This window comes from Haemaphysalis longicornis, unplaced genomic scaffold, assembly GCF_048455015.1.
Source record: "Haemaphysalis longicornis isolate Haplotype H1 unplaced genomic scaffold, Haemaphysalis longicornis Haplotype H1 scaffold_8, whole genome shotgun sequence".
Classification (NCBI taxonomy): domain Eukaryota; kingdom Metazoa; phylum Arthropoda; class Arachnida; order Ixodida; family Ixodidae; genus Haemaphysalis; species Haemaphysalis longicornis.
In genome coordinates this window covers 158,526,531-158,543,876 of record NW_027526445.1, presented here as the reverse complement: position 1 = coordinate 158,543,876, position 17,346 = coordinate 158,526,531, and the positions used below count along the sequence as shown (strand labels likewise).

The 17,346-nt window shown below is 49.8% G+C and overlaps 1 protein-coding gene across 2 annotated transcripts in view; it reads left to right on the top strand.

Annotated features, from left to right (window-relative positions):
• The window catches only part of Klar (klarsicht), a 277,161-nt gene that overhangs the window by 51,172 nt on the left and 208,643 nt on the right, over positions 1–17,346 (top strand). For both annotated transcript variants that reach the window (XM_077681680.1, XM_077681679.1), the window contains exons 2-3: positions 15,877–16,046; positions 16,734–17,092. In XM_077681680.1, coding sequence (XP_077537806.1) covers positions 15,877–16,046; positions 16,734–17,092 — 529 coding nt within the window. The remainder of the gene's footprint in view (positions 1–15,876; positions 16,047–16,733; positions 17,093–17,346) is intronic.

Below are 17,346 nucleotides of genomic sequence, written 5' to 3'. Positions count from 1 at the left end.
CGCGGGAAATTTAAAATGATTTAGACAAACCTTTGGCGTCTTTACCTTGGGAGGAGCGCGACGCAAGAGGAACAACATGAGAGGTGAGCGGGAAAGCGAAGGGAGGCATTTACTTGGCAAAAGTCGATAAAGACTATCGTCTTTTGTCGACATTTGCAACCAAAGGAGCAGATACGTGGCCAATTTTTTTATATCAAAGAGGCCGATTAACATCATTTGGCTTTTTGGAGCCATAAATGGGGTTCTGAAGTCTTATGAAGCCTGGGGCTTTCGCCCTTTCCTCGCGCCTCAAAGCGCTGTGGATGCTACGAGCTGATAAGCTCGGTGCAAGAGAACCTAGAGACACTTGTCAGCGTCCTTGCTCTCCGAGGGTCCTTGCGCTCCGAGAATTGACACAACGTGCACCATGAAGAGCCAAGCACATATCGGCGTAGAGCATGTCGCCGCACCGGCCTTTTCTGATACCGATCTGGTGGCCCCCGTCGACGCTCCCGAACGCCATAAATCATCCTCTGTAAGGCGTGCTGTGCCGTTTTTAATGGAGCCCCTGCGCTTTATTGTAAAGCGAGTGACGCAACTGAGGAAAACTTGTTCCCATTCATTTTTCGTACACGTGCGCACGTGTGGACATACATGCACGTTTGTTCCCGAAGACGCAGCAGCTGCAGAGCGTACGGGTGCACTTTCTTCCTCGGAGCACGCGAGCCGACCTGCAGAGGCCGTTGTTCCGCTTTCGAGGCGCCTAATCAGCTGTAAATGCATTCCGCTCGATTAAGCGGTGGTCGATATCTCACGCGTACGGAGGGAGCTCGCGATTAGTTCTTAGACCCGGACGTGACTTTCGCTGCGGAATCGTGCCGCAGCGCTGCTCGCATCGCGGGTCCTCATTGATCCCAATACACCAGGAAGGGCTCCTCCACAAGCGTATTAATGGTTCTCTACGGACCATTACCATTGCTTTGAATAGAGTTATGTCTTCGCCCGGTAATGTGCATGTAAGGCGCCTTTGCATCGCCGACCGAATACACAGATTACGTCTTAATGCCGGAGTGCATTTCTAAAGGCTTCTTTTATGCATTCCAGCCGCGCCAGCGTATGTTATCCGGGGTCGTGAGTTTAGGCACCTCGTTGGGCGCCAAATGTGGGACAGCTATATACCGAAAAAAAAAAGAGGGGGAGGGCGGGGGTTCCCAGGTAGTTAGCTGGAGTGCGTATACATGTATAGTCACGCAGGTATTCTTGTTTTATAGTGGACGTGCTGAGCTACTATTTCAACTCGCCAACAAGTTGCATACAGGCTAGGGCGAGAAAGCTGGTTTTATTACTCTACGTTAGGCCTGAATTGTAGATTCGAATAGCTGTCGCAGCTTGCAGCAAAGTTTTCGCCTGCCGGTATACATCAAGCGAAGGCTGCTTCTCGGAGCAATCTTTGGGGACGAACCATATGCAGAAAAAGAAAACTGCTGTGCTGTTCACAGTGCGAGCTCCTTCTTGACGGTCAAGAGCGAACACATTAAAAGGAAGAAATGGGGATGGGCTTTGCGACACTGCCTAGAAACTCAGGAATGGCAAGCCCGAAACCTCACGACAATCTCACGGTTTAACCCCCGCCTGAATACACGTGTGTACGGGGTGCTCGCTTACATGGGGTCTTTTACGAGTTCACTGTTCGTCACATTTGGTGGTCTTGATTGATAGTGCGGTGAATCTTCTTCATTCTGAAGCTCCGCACCTTGATGACGGAATGAATCGTGTGTACACAATAGCTTCGCATTGCGAGCAAAACGAGCAAAGTGAATTAGGTGCCGATTTCTCGGTTTTCTTCGATTTGCTCGACTCGCCCGGAAATCATACTCAGCGCTCTTCAACTTCGTCTTTCTCTTTTTTTTTTTCTGGAAATCTCGTATTTCCTGAGCTAAATTGTCCTTGCTGCGGCCGGGACAGGAGTTCGCGAAACGCGGTGGTAACGCCCTTGGCCCGTTGCTGCAGTGCTGTGTAGCCGGACTTCCTCGAGCGCGTCTCGCGCGGCTGCGTGAGGCGTGCCTCGGCAGGCGTAATTTATGCCTGCCTCGCCTTCTTGGAAATTCGAGGCACGGCATCGGGCATGTGCGCTACGGGCAGTGTACGCTGCGGGTAACTGGAGCCACCGACGATGTCCGTGTGCGCGCGGGTCTGGTCTGGTGCGCCATGAAACCCGATTTGGACGCGCTCTGTGTGTACATGTCAGGATTCAGCCTTGGGACCCTGCGCGGAGACGATTACAAGAAAGGGACAAAGAAGAACGAAAATTCACAGCTCTTTCTGAGTTCAGTAAGTCCTGGTGTTGGGTTAGTTGTTATCTGAAAAAAAAAAAAAACTGCGCGCAAAATAACGGATATACAGGAACACATCAGGACAACACTGCGCTTGTATTATCCGGATGTGTTCCTGTACCGGTTAATTTGCGCGCAGTTTTTTTTTTTTTTGTATCATTACCATGCAACTCGCCCAACTTTCAACCCTAGTTGGTTTGGAAACATGTTAGACGTAGTGTTTGTCTCGTAATCTTCAGCGCTCTACGACTAACACAGTTCTGGAAGGAGGCGTTCAAAGAGACGTTCAAAGGCGTTCAAATCAGCCGTACTATTTTGTGAGTTCGTGTTCGTTGCTGTTCATTGCTGTCAGTGATGACGATGTGTGGTTGTCCGGGTCGACCACTCGGGAGCCAGGCGGTAGTATTTTCTCATAAAAGACACTGACATTAAGCCCGTTCTACATGTTGCGAATTCGCAGGTAAATTTGCAATGTAGAACGGGCTTGATTCGCCGGCAGTCCCCTTCACGGACTTCCTGTTGCTCTCTTTGCCGTTTTGACGTTGCTTTGTTGTGTCTTGCGTTACGTTATAATAGGTTTTACTGTGTCCATCGCAGACAGTGAAAGCTCGTCAATTCGAACTTTAATAATTCGAAATTTATAGATAATTCAGATTGCACAAATTGTCCCGGCCAAATCTTCATAAAAGTCTACTGTATAAAGAATCCCGCTAATTCGAACCCGAGTCGGTTTTGCCACGGCTAATTCGAACTTTGCGCCACCGCACAGTCGCTCTGGCGCCTGGCACACAACTCACCCTGCGCCTGCGCACGGGACTGTGTAGAACGGAGAAAGCAAAACAGGGCAAAACCAATCTAATACCCGTGCCACACGTACACGAAAAATGACATTAAGAGATTAATGCCTTAAGTTCTAATGCCATTAATTTGCTGCTACACGCAAAAATGTAATGTCATTCGTTCTGATGCCATTTTTAGTTTAAGGACTGCCGCACAACTCATTCGCCTTCACAAACGCCTTAGATCTGGCGTTTCTTGAACGCTACGTGCCCGAAATGGAACTAACGAAATTTTCAGCACCAGAGTACTGACGCGGAAACGTAGCTGAACTTCGAAATTAGGCGATCTTTTATGCCCTCTCGGTGGCGAAGCTCTGAAGAAGACGAAATTCACTATAATACAGTCGCAAAAGGCAAAACATCGTGCTACTTGTTGCTTTGAATATTTCGGTTTTGGCTACCGCTGGCAGGTGACGGCAGCTGCTGCAGCCACTTTTAAAAATGGCCCATACGATTTGCTTAGAAAACACTCGTTTTCTTTCACAAAAACATTTTTAACCCTTCTAAGGAGTTTTTCTCCGCTTTTGAGACTTCCAAGATATGAGTGCATTTCTCTTTTTGGTCATTATCACCATCATGCCAACACATTAATGTCTGCGTTTTGGCGTGTAGCACGGACCGCCCAAATAATGGCATTTGGTTTCTTAAGGCCTTAGCACTTAATGTACGTGTGGCACGGGTATAAATCTTACGTGGCGAACATTTTGCTGGCAAAACAGTGCTGGCTGTCGTATTCGAGGCTGGAAAAGCAGAGTGCAATCACAGGCATTTTTTAAGCATTCATTTGTTGACATGCCCCACTGCTTCCCACTCACAGTGTATTGCTGTTATTACTCAACTGCATTAAGTAAGACGACGTTCCTTTGCGGTTTGGATTAATGAGCTTTTACCCCAACACCTTGTCATAGCTGGTTCCTTGGAGCGTCATACACGTTCCCCATTCAGATAGCGCTTAATTCCGCCTCGCCCCGAACGATCAGGTGTCGCGTTGCTGATGCCTATACATTGTATTCGCGCCCGCGTAACCGACGGCTGATGCCTCAGCAAGCCGCTGGGTAATTAAGTGAATAGCGACGTGTCGCTCTCTCTGTTCATTTTCATTGCATCGAATGCTTCTCCGTGAGTTCCGCGAGTTTGCTTAGCCACAGCACCAAAAGAGCCCAGCGGGTGCGTTGTTTAGATCGGCAAATTTGTCGCCACGAGTCGCAGCTCGCACGAGTTGACTCGAAAAAATGTGGTACGTGTTCTTCGGAATCGCGATATACGATCGGGGTGTTTTGTATTGCGCGATGGTGCAGCGCTGGGTCGCATTTTTCGAGTGAAATCGTACGCCGGACCTCGTCATGGTATAATGTGCTTCGCTTCCGCCGGCTTTGTTGTGCAACACTTGTTTTGATTGCCGACTTCAGCGTTGCCGTGACACTTCTGCGCGCGCTGCATGTTTGGTTGTTACATTCTTCCTCGTTCTTCCGTAATCGGGCAACACTCGTCTCCCTTTCCTCCATCTGCTACACCTATACTCATCATCTTTTCAGAAGCGTTTCGTGACCCCGTCACCCGTGTCCAGTAGACACAGTAGTGGTTCCTGCACTTGTAAGCAAGCGTTCGTGCATCAGCGCCTTGAATGCAGGAGAAAGCGCCACCGCCCTTTGCTGGTGGCTCTTCAGTGTCAGTGCCCTCCTCGGGTGTTATTTATGCCCACTTCTGATCACCGCTGTCCCTGTTAAAGCGAGCGCGAAGTGTACTACGCCGAATTGGTCGTTAGTTATGCACCGCTTGTGTGTATACAGTGCATATGCTGCTTTTCCGCGGTCCCACCGCTAGTGGAAGAAGCGTGTTTACTTCGGGGCATCTTGGTTTCGCTTTCCTCCCGGAAACATCGGCGTCTTGTTTGGCGATTCGCTGGGAGGGGGAGCGTTGTGGGAGGAGGGTTCGTGCTTCCCGCGCGAGCGAAGCCGGCGTGACTAAGCACGTCCGCAATACATGCAGGGACACGGTTGGTTACGGCCCGACCGTGCCCCACCTCACCTGTGTGCGGGCATATACGCGCATGCACCGAGCAGCGGCTGAGATTCATTCGCCCTGACGGAGTTTGTCCATTAGGCACGTAGCGTGCTTCCTCGCGAAGCTTTTCCCGCCCGTGTCCGGCGCTCCCTCGATTTCCCGCTGCCCCGCGTGGCGTGGCGATTTTAATCGCGCGCCATTACGGGACATTATCGTCTGCGTTCTCCCTCCTCGCGGCAGCAGGCGAGCCTGCGCATGCGCACAGGTTCAAGCTAGCTCTTCGCCTCCGAGACACGAAGTGATCCCTCGCGAAGTGATGTGCCGTTTCGCGTGTTCTTCGTCCGGGAACCCACCGGTTTGTGTCATTAACCTTGGTCGCTCGCGTGGACACGGCTGTTCCGTTTTTGCTTGGCTTAATTACGCGGTCCCGTGTTGAGCGCGCATCGGTTGTGGCTCGCGATCGTTACTTCAGCCACGCCGTTACCTCTCGCTCATAGCTGCGGCGGACGGGGAAAGTGGCGGCGTGGGAGCGGCCACGTCAGTCGTCCCCGCAGACGTGCATGGCTGGCCCCATGTTGAGCGCGCGCCGGCCGTTTCCCCCGGGACGTGCCCAGGAGCGCCAAACAGCAGCCACGTCCTCTTTCTTGCCTTTCGGCGGCGCGTGCCGTTTCTCGCTTTCGCTTTTGTTCTGCGCTCTCTCGAAGGGACAAAGGAAAGCTTGTGTGTCGTCGCACCGTGGCCCGTGTGTGAGTGTTCGCTCAACGAACGCGAAAGGCGCGCATTCGCCAAGTCGCACATGTTTGTCGGTGCGGGCCTGTGGTACCTCTGGCAGGATTTCCGGTGAGGGTGTTTTCGCCTTCCGAAGAGTCTCGACCCGGCCTTTGTCCGCTTGAGACTCAAGTGAGCCCCGAGTGGTTTTCGTCGGGGAGTTGTGGCCTGCCACCGTGAGACAAGTGTGCGGCCATTGGAGCGATTCCTTGTCGCGTCGGCTAAGGCGATGTGGATTGATAAGTTTTACAATTAAGTTAATGGCTGCTGCCGACGGGAGGGCGCAGAACTTCCAAGCAACGGCTGAATCTGTGAAATGGAAAACTTGCACCTTCGAAAATGATGGCAGAGGGGGAAAGGCAGTGGGACTTGGGACGTGTAATAGTCATTACCTTTTCTTGGGGTTGTTGCTTCGGCTTGCTGGGTGAACATTGGCAGCGCTAAGACACAAGGACAAAGATATACGTGCGTGACAGAAGCGTCTGGCTGCAATTTTTTTTGTTTGTTTCTTTCTATTTGCGCCACTTCGGGCCACTTTAACGTACGAAATAGTATCCTGGTCAGTTCTCGCTCCCAGAGACGTCAATGTGGGAACTCTTCTGTGAGGTGCGATGGGAGGTGATGCGTGCTTTATCGGTCATATTTCGCGACGAAGTATAAATTACAGCGCCGCGGTGTGGCGTGATGGAGAGGAGACGTCAACTTTTCTTTTTTTTCTTTTCCTTCGTTCTTTGCGCAAACATGTACATGCATTCCTTGGAGGCCTCCCGGGGACGTCTTTGCTCGAATCGACTCAGGCAGTTTCATACATGTGATGCAGCCTCTTTGGAATGCCGCAGCGCTTCGAGCAGCTCTCAGACTACCGCGCATTCGAGGACCGCTCCTCCCTCTGCCCGCTCGGCATCGGTTCCTCGAACCTGGCGATTACGGCGTCCCGTACGCGGAGAAATGCCCAAACTGGCGCATACTACTTCCTGCGAATGCGTACGTGCGCGTGGGTAGAGAACAGCGAGTTAGTGCGGTCGCCCTTCGTGTGTAGACACTAACGTGACGCGGCGTCCTTCCTCGCGTTTCTTCGAAACTAACGCGATTGTAATAGTAAGGCAACCACTAGCCTGTGGCAGCCAACTGCGTGATGCTATAGAATTAACCCCTAAGCGTGGGTAACGGGCGCCTTGGCCGCCTTAACTCCCGCAGAAGCGTTGTTTTCTGAATGGCCTCCGGTGGCCTGACTGTACTTCTGTGCGCCCTCGTCCGCGTGCATGAACAGAAGTGTCGCCTTCTGTTATCACTCTGGGTGCCTTTTAGGCATATCTTTCTTTCCTTTCTTTTTCTTCTTTCGGTGAGGAACGCAGTAGCCTTTCCCCCTACCAGAAAGATTTTTTTCTTTAATTTTCAAGACACACTGTGTAGCCACAGGTAATTCTGGTTAATTGGTGGAAATAATTTTAATTTGCTCTAAACTTTTTGAAATCTGAAAGGTAGCGACATGTGGTGTTTAGACGTGTCACTACCGTTCCTATGCAAACAGCCCCGTTTCGGTTTCAGTGCGCGATTCAAAAACTTCGTGAAGGAATAGGAAAGACTGCGTATTGTTATTTATTTAGCTGGAGACAAGAATCGGTTCAAGGTGTTTTAAGTGATGCCCTTTCAGTTGGTATAGAGAGAATGTGCTCCACAAAAATCGGTTGGCTGCCTCTTCGAAGATTAAAGTTTGTGTGCGGGTCTCCATACTCCACTTGAAGGGCAGTTCGTCCCACGCGGGGAACGACACGCTTGCAGACATCAAATCTTGTTCTTCGCAGGGCTAGTGAGTAAAAAAAAAGCGGTATGAAGTGAATTCGTCGCTCGTGAAAAGCTAGGTTAGGCGCCGGTGTTCTTAACGCCAAAGGACGTCCTCCTCAATGAGGCCCCACGTCAGGTAATGCTAAATCGTGCAGTTTTCTTAACACGCAGCGTTTTATTCATGGATACACCAAGACTGACGTCATATCTGTCAAGGAAATGACGCCAGTACGACGACGCAAGCGGCCTGTAAAGGGTGCACCCCTGCACACCGGGTCTTCTCTTGCGGGGAAGCAACCTTTGGTACTGAAGAGTACGTTATACTTAGGGTTGTTCGTTTTCGCGTTTTATATTTTAGCACGAAAGCATTTTATGCCGGGATACACCAAGATTTCACCGACGTCATATCCGTCACGGATATGACGCCAGTACACCTTTTCCGAAGCGACCCGCCAGCCGGACGTCGCTCTCCAAGCACACCCACAAGACAGCCGCCGACCCGCAAATCATGCTCAGCTGCAGATTTCGCTGCACATTTCACTTTCGCGTTTTACTGATTCCTATGACAGAGGAATCAACCACAGTGTTTTTTTTTTTTTTTTTCGGAAGACGTCAGCTGTCGTTCCAATGAGTCGTTCAACCTTTTCTTTACGACGCACGTTTATGTAGCGAAACGGTCGGACGCCATACGCCCTGGCGACAGGGTCTTCGGGCTGTTAAGTAAATGAACGTAGTGCTTGGTGATTTTTCGAAATATTTAAAGCAGTCTTTTTTGAGGACACTCGTCGCCTAAGTTTGCAGTCAACCGCACACTTCCTCTCTTGCTCGTATTCTAACGTCAAGGTCCGCGTTGTAGTACGTCCATTCGAACGCGAGACGCATATTTGGAGACTGGAGACGCATATATTTTGCTTACACCTGTCCGCTAACCGGAGTTGCAAAATTTAACGAAGTTGGCTGTGTGTAGCTTCTCGTGCGATTTTTGCCTCACCTTCTCGGTGTGATAAAATTCCCCGTTAACTGAAGTTTGCTACTTGCTTTGGAGGCAAAAGCGGCGAGATTATCCAGGACCTCTTATCGTGTTTGCGCCTCTTTCTTCGCTTTCGTTCCTTGGTTCTGCCTGCCGGATTGCTCCGGCAGGCAGACTTGCCGCAAGTCACGTGACAGCTTCCCCGCAGTCGGAGCTCTTCTCTGCGTGTGCCTGTTCTACTCACGTGCAGTCACGATCACCTGTCATGCGGCACGCGCAGGGCTAATTTTTGCTCCCTCCCTGTTAGGGTGCCCGGTTAGCACAATGGTAACGTACTCGGCTCCTTCTCTGGGGATCAGGGTTCAAATCCCGCACGAGCCCAGATTTGTTTTATTTACTTTTTTTTTTCACTTCACTGCGGTGGCTGTTTTTCTACCATTCGTATTGACGACGACGACGACGACCCTCACTTTCGCGGTTGATGCAGCCAATGCTTGCGCCTTTAAAAATCGGTTGCGGCCTTGAATTGTGCTTCACTCCAGTTGGTGATTTCGAACCGTCTCGGTGTCCACGCGTCAGGGGTAATCGATTATCCTTTCCTCAGATGATGTGTCAATTTTTATTGAAGCAAAAATAAATCGGTGGTGCGCGCAGGCATCAGTCGGGGTGGTTTCCTAGTTACGGGACTCTTATGTTCCCAGCAGCTCCTGGCCCCTGTCCGTCAGTGCGAGCTGAGTCGGCAGGGCGGGGATGGATAACAAGGTCTCCCATCGCTCAAGGGGTTGGGGTCTGGGGGTGTTGGGGAGAAGGGAAGGAGAGTGAGGGTCTTGAGTTTTGTGTACTCTGCCAAGATGTGCGGCAGGGTACCCTTTCTGTTTTGCAAAACGGACAGAGCGTATCGTGTTCCGCAATGTACCTGCGTTTCATCAGTACGGGATGCGTACGCGATCCCGCCTGCGCTCGACGCAGGATCGGCTGTTGTTGCCTGGTCAGGTTGGGGTGCGGTTCTGGCAGTCTGCGTCTTCTCTCTCAGTACATCCGGGTAATGTCCCGAAAGCTGGTAACCGGGGGCGGTAGGAAGAGCTACATCCACCCGTCAGAATTTACACTTTATTTCGGTAATTCCACACCGCTCTCTCGAACCAGCGAGTTGGACGGCGAAGTCAAGAGCAGTGCGCTACAGAGAGCAGTTCGCCGTCTACTTCCCTCTCTGCTAGGAGCCGACTCTGTTTGAAGAGTAGTGCATTGTCCTTGTCTCTCGTTTGTTATCTCTCCGCGCTATCGCTGTCGTGCTCCCTTTTCAAGGGCTCCTCTCGAACTGCTTGCTTCGCTTTTTCCTTGCTCGCGATCTGGTCGATTTTCTGTCGCGTTGATTTCTGGAACACGTATGCGCTGCAGCCACTGGCTCGACAATTTTGTGATTTTTTTTTTACATTTTGGTCGTTTCGCACCCGTTCACGCACACTTTCCATTTCGTGCTGCCCTCGTGGATTTTTACACGAGGAGAATTTCTGTGCGCTAGCTCGTCCATATGAACGGCCGTTATGTGGTCGCGCTTCACCTATATATATATACTAAGGAATTCTAAGACGGACGGAAAGCGCGTCTTTTTTATGCACTTTCCGTCCGCAACGAACAATTCGATTTGGTTTCGATTGTTCGTACGAAGAAAACGGCTCCAAACAAAAAGAAAGAAAGAATTTTCCTCGCCACCGGGAAACGTTCCACTCACTCACTCACCCTCCTTTTCCTCCTCGCAGTTTTGAACGTCCCTCCTGTATGATAGATAGTGATACGCTTGCAAAGCCAGCCTCTTTGAGGTGTACCACAACAAACCCCCGGCCAATTCATATTTTCTGGTGGTTTGTTTAGATTTTTTTTATTTCTTTCTTCTTTTCTTCTTGCGATAAAAGGAAAGAAATATCTGGGAGCTCGGTATTTCGTTCGCGATCGACTTCGTGGTCCTTCGGTCTAGTCCGAGAATACCTTGCGCTTTAACGTTCGCTCTCGATATCGGGCTTGTAATCGCCGCTGCCGCATTTTATTCCACGGCGATTACTTTCCTCTCTCGGCGTGGGGGCCTCGTTCCTTTTTTTCGCCGGCCAAGCAGCGCTCCTAGCTCTTATCGTGTTGCAATCGCACGCACGCGTCTCAAATGCTGAGCCGGCATATTATTGAAACAGCGCGTTCTTGAGTCGTGTTGTCTGTACTCTTGTTCTCTCGATTGTACGCCTACTTGCTTCTGAAATATTACGCCTCCCCCCCGTCGGGGGAGAAACTTGTTTCGTTGCGTCACTTACCTGTCCACCCGTTCCTCGTATTTTTTTCCAGCACGGTGGTCGAAACGGGCGAGCCATTTTAATTGGCCTCTTAATTGCGCCTGACCGCGGCGTAATGAACATGCCTCTTGTTTCGCCGGCCATTAGTAAGCTCAGGTAGACTCCGTCCTTGGGAGTTAGAAAGTCGTTGAAGGAAGGAAGCGTGTACCAACAATGAAAGGGAGGTGGTTGGGTGAGAATGCAAAATGAACGAGCTGTGATGCCGTGTCTCGCTTTTTTGTTTGTTTGTTTTGTTCTTTGCGAGCTTCGTCCGAGCGGTTGACATTGAAACGGATTAAAGCGCTGCTGCTTTTCCTCTGGGTGCGCGCTGTCTAGACAGCACATCTCAGTTGTCTGTCGTCTCGGCCGTTTTCCTCTCTGGGATCGTGAGCTTTGTCGGCCGGCCGTTTTGAGCTATTGTGAGGCGCGCCGCTAGATGCACGCGGAACGCTTCGCTGTCTTTCTTTTCTTTCTTTCTTTGCCTGAAAATAGCTTCTTCGGTAGGAACTTCAACCAGACTTCCAGCAGGTGACGCGAATACAAATTTACGCAATGCCGAACTACCAGGTGGCGCCACTTGTCAGGCGACGGGCGCCGCCGCGGGGGGGGGAACTCACGACCGCATCGCATTCATCGGGCGATGATTTTAATTGCGGCCACTGCGCACGTTGGCGCCATAGACAAACTGCTCCTGCACAAGCGTCAATTAGCCTGTTACAGTTTGTCTCCCTGTATCTTGGAAGGTCACCGCTGGAACAAATCGCAGTGCTATCGTGTTTTCATCGATGAATTAACTTGTACAATGTCCGACCGACATTTAGGGATCGATTGTCCCGCTCCCGCCCTGCGGAGGTACAACCAAATCTTGCCGGTTCTACCGTCGCAAGAGCGAATGTCTTCGCTCGCGGCGGGTCCGCGCGTTGTACGCGGCTTGCCTGCAGCGTATCGCGTACCTTTCGGGCGGAGACAAATACTTTGTGAATGTTATCTTTGGTGGCAGTGAAAGCGAAACCCGTGCTCAATAGAATTCGCGACACTGGTTATCGCGGTTGACTGGCCCGCAGTGTGCATTTTGTTCATATATCTTTATGCGTGAATTGTTACGTTGTGTATATAGTTATTTGTGTACGGTGTGTGCCAGCTCGACACGCCTGCTATTGCGAAAGTACACGCTACTTAGCGCACCCTAGCGCAGATCCGTGCCTCGTTGCAGCATCGTGCGGCTTCTGGGATTTGTGTTGTCGTTTAATGCGGCGTCATAGGGGGTGCTCCGTAAGGGAAAGTTATGTCGGCTTCTTTGTCATCGTCTGCACCTAACTTTCACCGCTGGTAGACCTAACTTTCACCGCTGGTAGATTGAAATGTAGCGAGGGACAAGCGCTTTTGGCTGCGACAACAATCCTCTTGGCCATAGTTAAGGATACACGACGTCTAATAATGACAATTAACTTAGTGTGCTCCGCCTGACTCCTCGTACAGCGAAAGCTTAGGGCATTCCAACACTTAGACTGACTAGGCGCGACCCCTTTCCATTCCTTTCACTCCGCGCTGGGAAATGCCTCCAGCAGATGTACCTTCGTCCTGGCGAAAGCGAAAGTAGCCTGGCGTTACAGGAGGTAAATGCCAGCGCAGCAACTGTAGTATTCTGCGTGTGCATCTGAAGGGAACACGAACTAAAAGCTCTCCAACGTTCTTTTTCTGGGCAAAATACTGCGGTGTTGACGCACTCCGCTTCAATATGGTGGCTTCATCATCATTGCTTTCGGTTACATAATTATAATTTTCTTAAAGCAGTCACCTTAGACCCCTAGAGCCGCGTTCTGTCTCCTCCTGCAATACCATGGCGTTAAAAAACAAGTGCCATTTTACGTTTACCGATGTTGTGCTTGCTGCAAAAGTAACTTTTGCGTTTGTCTTTTGACAAAAGTTGCTTCTGAAATGTAAAGTGAAAGCTCTGCTCCTGTTATTCCAGGCTCATTTTTTCGCTGGGTCGGTTTCATTCGTACTTTTTCCAGGCTCAGACGCCCAGTGGAAACTTACGTTTTGCGCTCACGGGCTTCATGGTATGACACGTACTAACATTCCAAAAGCTGCATTCACGCTCCTTCCGGGTCTCCGAAAATGTCGAGTGATACTCGTATCATTCCACATCGGGAGAGTGCGCTTTCAAATCGTAAATTATGAACCGCGCACTGTCGTACCCGGATGAACGGAACGGAACACACTATAATTTTTTTTTTTTTTTTTTCTGAGCGAACCGCTGCTTTGTTCGCGCCCAAACTTCGCGCGAAGGTCGTATTTTGTGGTCTATTTTGTTTGGCACCGGGAACAACGACGGTACTTACCTGTTTATTGAGAAAATAAGTAAAAACGTTTTTTGCTTCTGGGAAAATGGTGACCAATTTGGACGTGCAAGCTGATCTTGGAACGACGGCGCCACCTGGGATATGCAAAACGAAATGCGCAATGTCGATTCGCGGCAGGAAAGGGCCAAATGAGGTAGCAGACGATCAGAAAACATCTTTTATCGATAGTTTATGATGGCCGCAAATAGTTACATAAGATCTTATACGAATTGTTGTAAGGTATTCCCGCAATTCATCGCTGTCAATACCAGTCATCTTCTGTCGTCTGCTGTGCCAGGCCATCCCGCTTTCCGAAACAAGGCGCACGACTCATTGTTCTTGTTCTTTGCTTTGTTCTCGTTTTACTTTTATTGCTATGTGCGTGCTTATTTGTGCTTGTGACATGGCGTCATGAGATCATTCACTGCAGACGAATAGGCAGCCTGTTAAACTGCAGTGAGTGATCTCATGACGCCATGCCACAAGCGCAGACACGCACGCACAGAATAATAAAAGTAAAACTAGAACAAAGAATTGTGAACCTTATTTCGGAAACCAGGGGGACAAGATACAGCAGACGACAGACGATCTGAAACCAGATGACAACGAGGAACCGGGGGCATGCATGAGCTCTTATGCGACTATTTGCGGCCATCGTAAACTGTCGCCAAAAGAGGTTGTCTGATCGTCTGTTACCTCATTTGGCTCCGTTCTGCCGTGAATCGCCATCGCGCGTTTTGTTTTGCATACCCCGGGTGGCGCCGCCGTTCCAAGGTCAGTGCACGCCCAAATTGGCCGTCATTCTCACTTACGCGAAAATCGGTTTTTACTTAGTATTTTCTGAATAAACAACTAAGTACTGTTGTTGTTCCCGGTGTCAAACAAAATAGACCACGAAATGCGACCTTCGTGTGAAGTTCTGTTTATCGAGTAAATACACTGTACATATAGTGCGCGAATTTCTAGAAAAACTGTTCCGCATCATTTGTGTGAAAGGAGGCTCTCGGGGTGCAGAAGAGGCGCCAAGGAAGTGCGCCAAATGACTATCGGACGCGGTGTTTTGCTTTATTTTTTTTTCTTTCTCTCTGTCTTGTTGGCACACCAGCTACTACCGAGCGGTGTGATTGCTGTGATCACCCCGGCACCCATCGCGTCGAGAACAACAGTGCTGCGCAGACGTCCTTGCGTCGCGCGGCGCGACGTATTTGCCCGCCTATTGTGTTTAATAATTACATATCTATTGGCCAAGGGGCGTTTAGTGGGCGCCACTGGCGTGCACTGCCGGTAAACGAGGTTTTTGTGGCAAGGTCGAGCAAAACCGGCACGCACAACGTCGCGGCTGTTCTAAGCAGGACAAAACCGAAACCCTACGAGTTAAAAGGGGGGAGTGCGTGGGTAACTGCCGCCATCTATGGGCCACCTGCGCATCCGAAAAGGAAGCGTGCGGCGGCCTTCGTTGCGCAACATTCCCTTACCGCATTGTCGCTGTTTTCCTCGGTATGTCGATATTTCTTGGTGTAGGCACGTTGGTTTCGCCCCCTCTCTTGGGAGTTCATGAATTTCTGAAGGATGTGGCCATTAGCTCAGGCAGACAAGTACGCGCAAAAAAGCAAGCAGCATTTCGGTTTTCATTTCCTTACCGGCTCATGTTTTTATGTTGCTCGTCTCTGATGGTAAATACATTATCTTCAGTGCTTCAAGCACATTTCCTGCCTTCACAAATGCACATAACTCCTAGAAATTGATGGCTGCAAGCCTTTTTTTTTTACCAACAATTGCCTATAGTCTTATGTAGACGTTTTGTTTGTCTCTTATGTTTACTCTAAACAGGTGAAATTGTTTGCAGGAGAGCTAAGGTCATTGATTGTGCACTTGTGTCTACCGTTTGATTGTAGAGCTTGCTATGCTTGCATTAATGCAAATAGTGGAGGGATTAGGGCGATTTCAGCAAGAAGACAAAACGCACGGGCATGCAGCATTCTTCAACTGTTAGGTCTGACCATCACCAGGACTTTTATGCATTGTTTAACTGTTGTATACGTGCATACAACTGTGTTGTATATACAGAGGTCACCTGCACCTCTTAATGCAGTTCCTCGCCCACTATTCCTGGGTTCAGTTTTACTTCTTGCTTTCCTCGTGAATTTATAAGAGGTCTTAATTTTGCGCAGGTATTATCCCGTTTTGCACCTGTTCTCGACGTTTTAATTAACTGTAAATTGCAATGTTTATATGATGACTGGAAAAAGAAAAACACCTGTGTTAAGATTTTGTTGCATGTTAAAGATCGTCAGTGGTCTGCATTAATGTCTAGCCCTCAATTACAATGCGCCTCATATTACTGTGCTTGCTAGATTAAATTCTACACTGCAGAATGATTTGCACCGTTTTTGCCTATAGCTAACACCCTATAATTAACTGTGTAGTAGTTAGTTGTGGTTATAGACTAACCATAAGTAACACCCTAATGGCCGGATTGTGGGTTTAATCAGTGTCATCGTTTCCGCTGACGTTGCTGTCCTTCTGCTGCTGCAGGTGTCCTGTCGGCATGGCCGCGTCCTCAGTGTCGGTGTCTGCCGACAGAATCGGAGGCTGCCGCGACGCTTCCTGCACTCGGAGGCCCCCGGCGAAGCAGCATTGACACACCCCCATGAAACACCGCCGCTACTTAGACTGAACAGACCTGTGTACCTGACCCTATCTGGGTGAGTAATGGTTGAGGACGACACCCTGGTTTCCATCTGTTGGCTTGGCAGGGGTCAGAAAGGAAACGTTCATTTCACCCGCTTGCGGGTTTTCTGTAGCAAATAAGTAACCCTGAAAACTGTTTTTTCCACCATCGCTGGGCTGGCTCGAATAACGTTGGTGGTATTTGATGGCAAAATAACGAAAAGTTATTCACCAGAGTGAGAAGATTCAAATTAAGCTATTAAAACATTAGATTATAAAGTAACAACAAATAATCATGTATGCTAAGTTTCAACATGGTAGGGAGCCATTGCACTACTAATCGCACCTGACTTACCTTTCGAGCAAGTTTTACAGCCCTGAGATAGGCTGGCACAACCTGATCGAAAAGGAGGTCAAATTCGCAGCCGAAATTGATGTCGCGCAACAGAATTGTCACTGCAGTTTCATGAATCCTCCGTGCTTTCTTTTTGTTGTTCTTCATAAAGAAAGCCATGGGAGCTTGTTGGGTCTTTCGTTATGTCTTATTCCTGCTTGAACTGTAACACCTTGCTCTGCTTAACCAAGCAGCACGTAACAAGTACCAGTATGAAGCGAAGCAAGAAAAAAGCCTTGGACAGGTGACACTTGTAACGTGCAGTTCCCATGCCCACTGTCTTCTACATCTCTCTCAACCAATCCCCCCCCCTCCCTCCTGTGTGCAGGCATCGTCCCTTGCCCTCCTCGACCCGTTCGAGGAGACGCACGAGCAACGGGAACAAGCCGCACGTCGTTGTCTCCTCCTCCTGCATCTGGCCTTGTCGCGGCGTCAGCTTTGACAGGCAGCCAGCATCGCTCTCGGGGAGACTGCGGGGCAGAGGGAGAAGAAGACGCAGCCAAAGCCACAATGGTAGCCATAACACACAAGGGGAGCCCCCGCACGACAGGACAGAAGCAAGTGCCAAAGAAAACCACCACCAACCCTTCCAGACACACCAGCGAGTCAGGCTAAGGACCGGAGGACGGAAGAACAGCTGGAGGACGACAATAATACACGCGAGAGACAGACATCTGAAAGTTAAAGGTACGTGCGTTTTCTCTTTGTTGCTTCCTTTGTTTTGTGAGTCGGTGCTCTGTAATCTTATCTTCAACTGTGCATCATGATGGGTGAGGATTCCCCACCCCACATTAGGGCAAAAAAAGGGGGTGGGGGGAGGAGAGTGAGCTGCTAGCTTTATGCCTAAATATCCTCTCTACTCCACCAATATTTTGTCTTTCCCCTCTCCCACTGCAGTGTTTCCTTTTGCCAAAAAGTGATGACCTAGCCACAAGCTAATA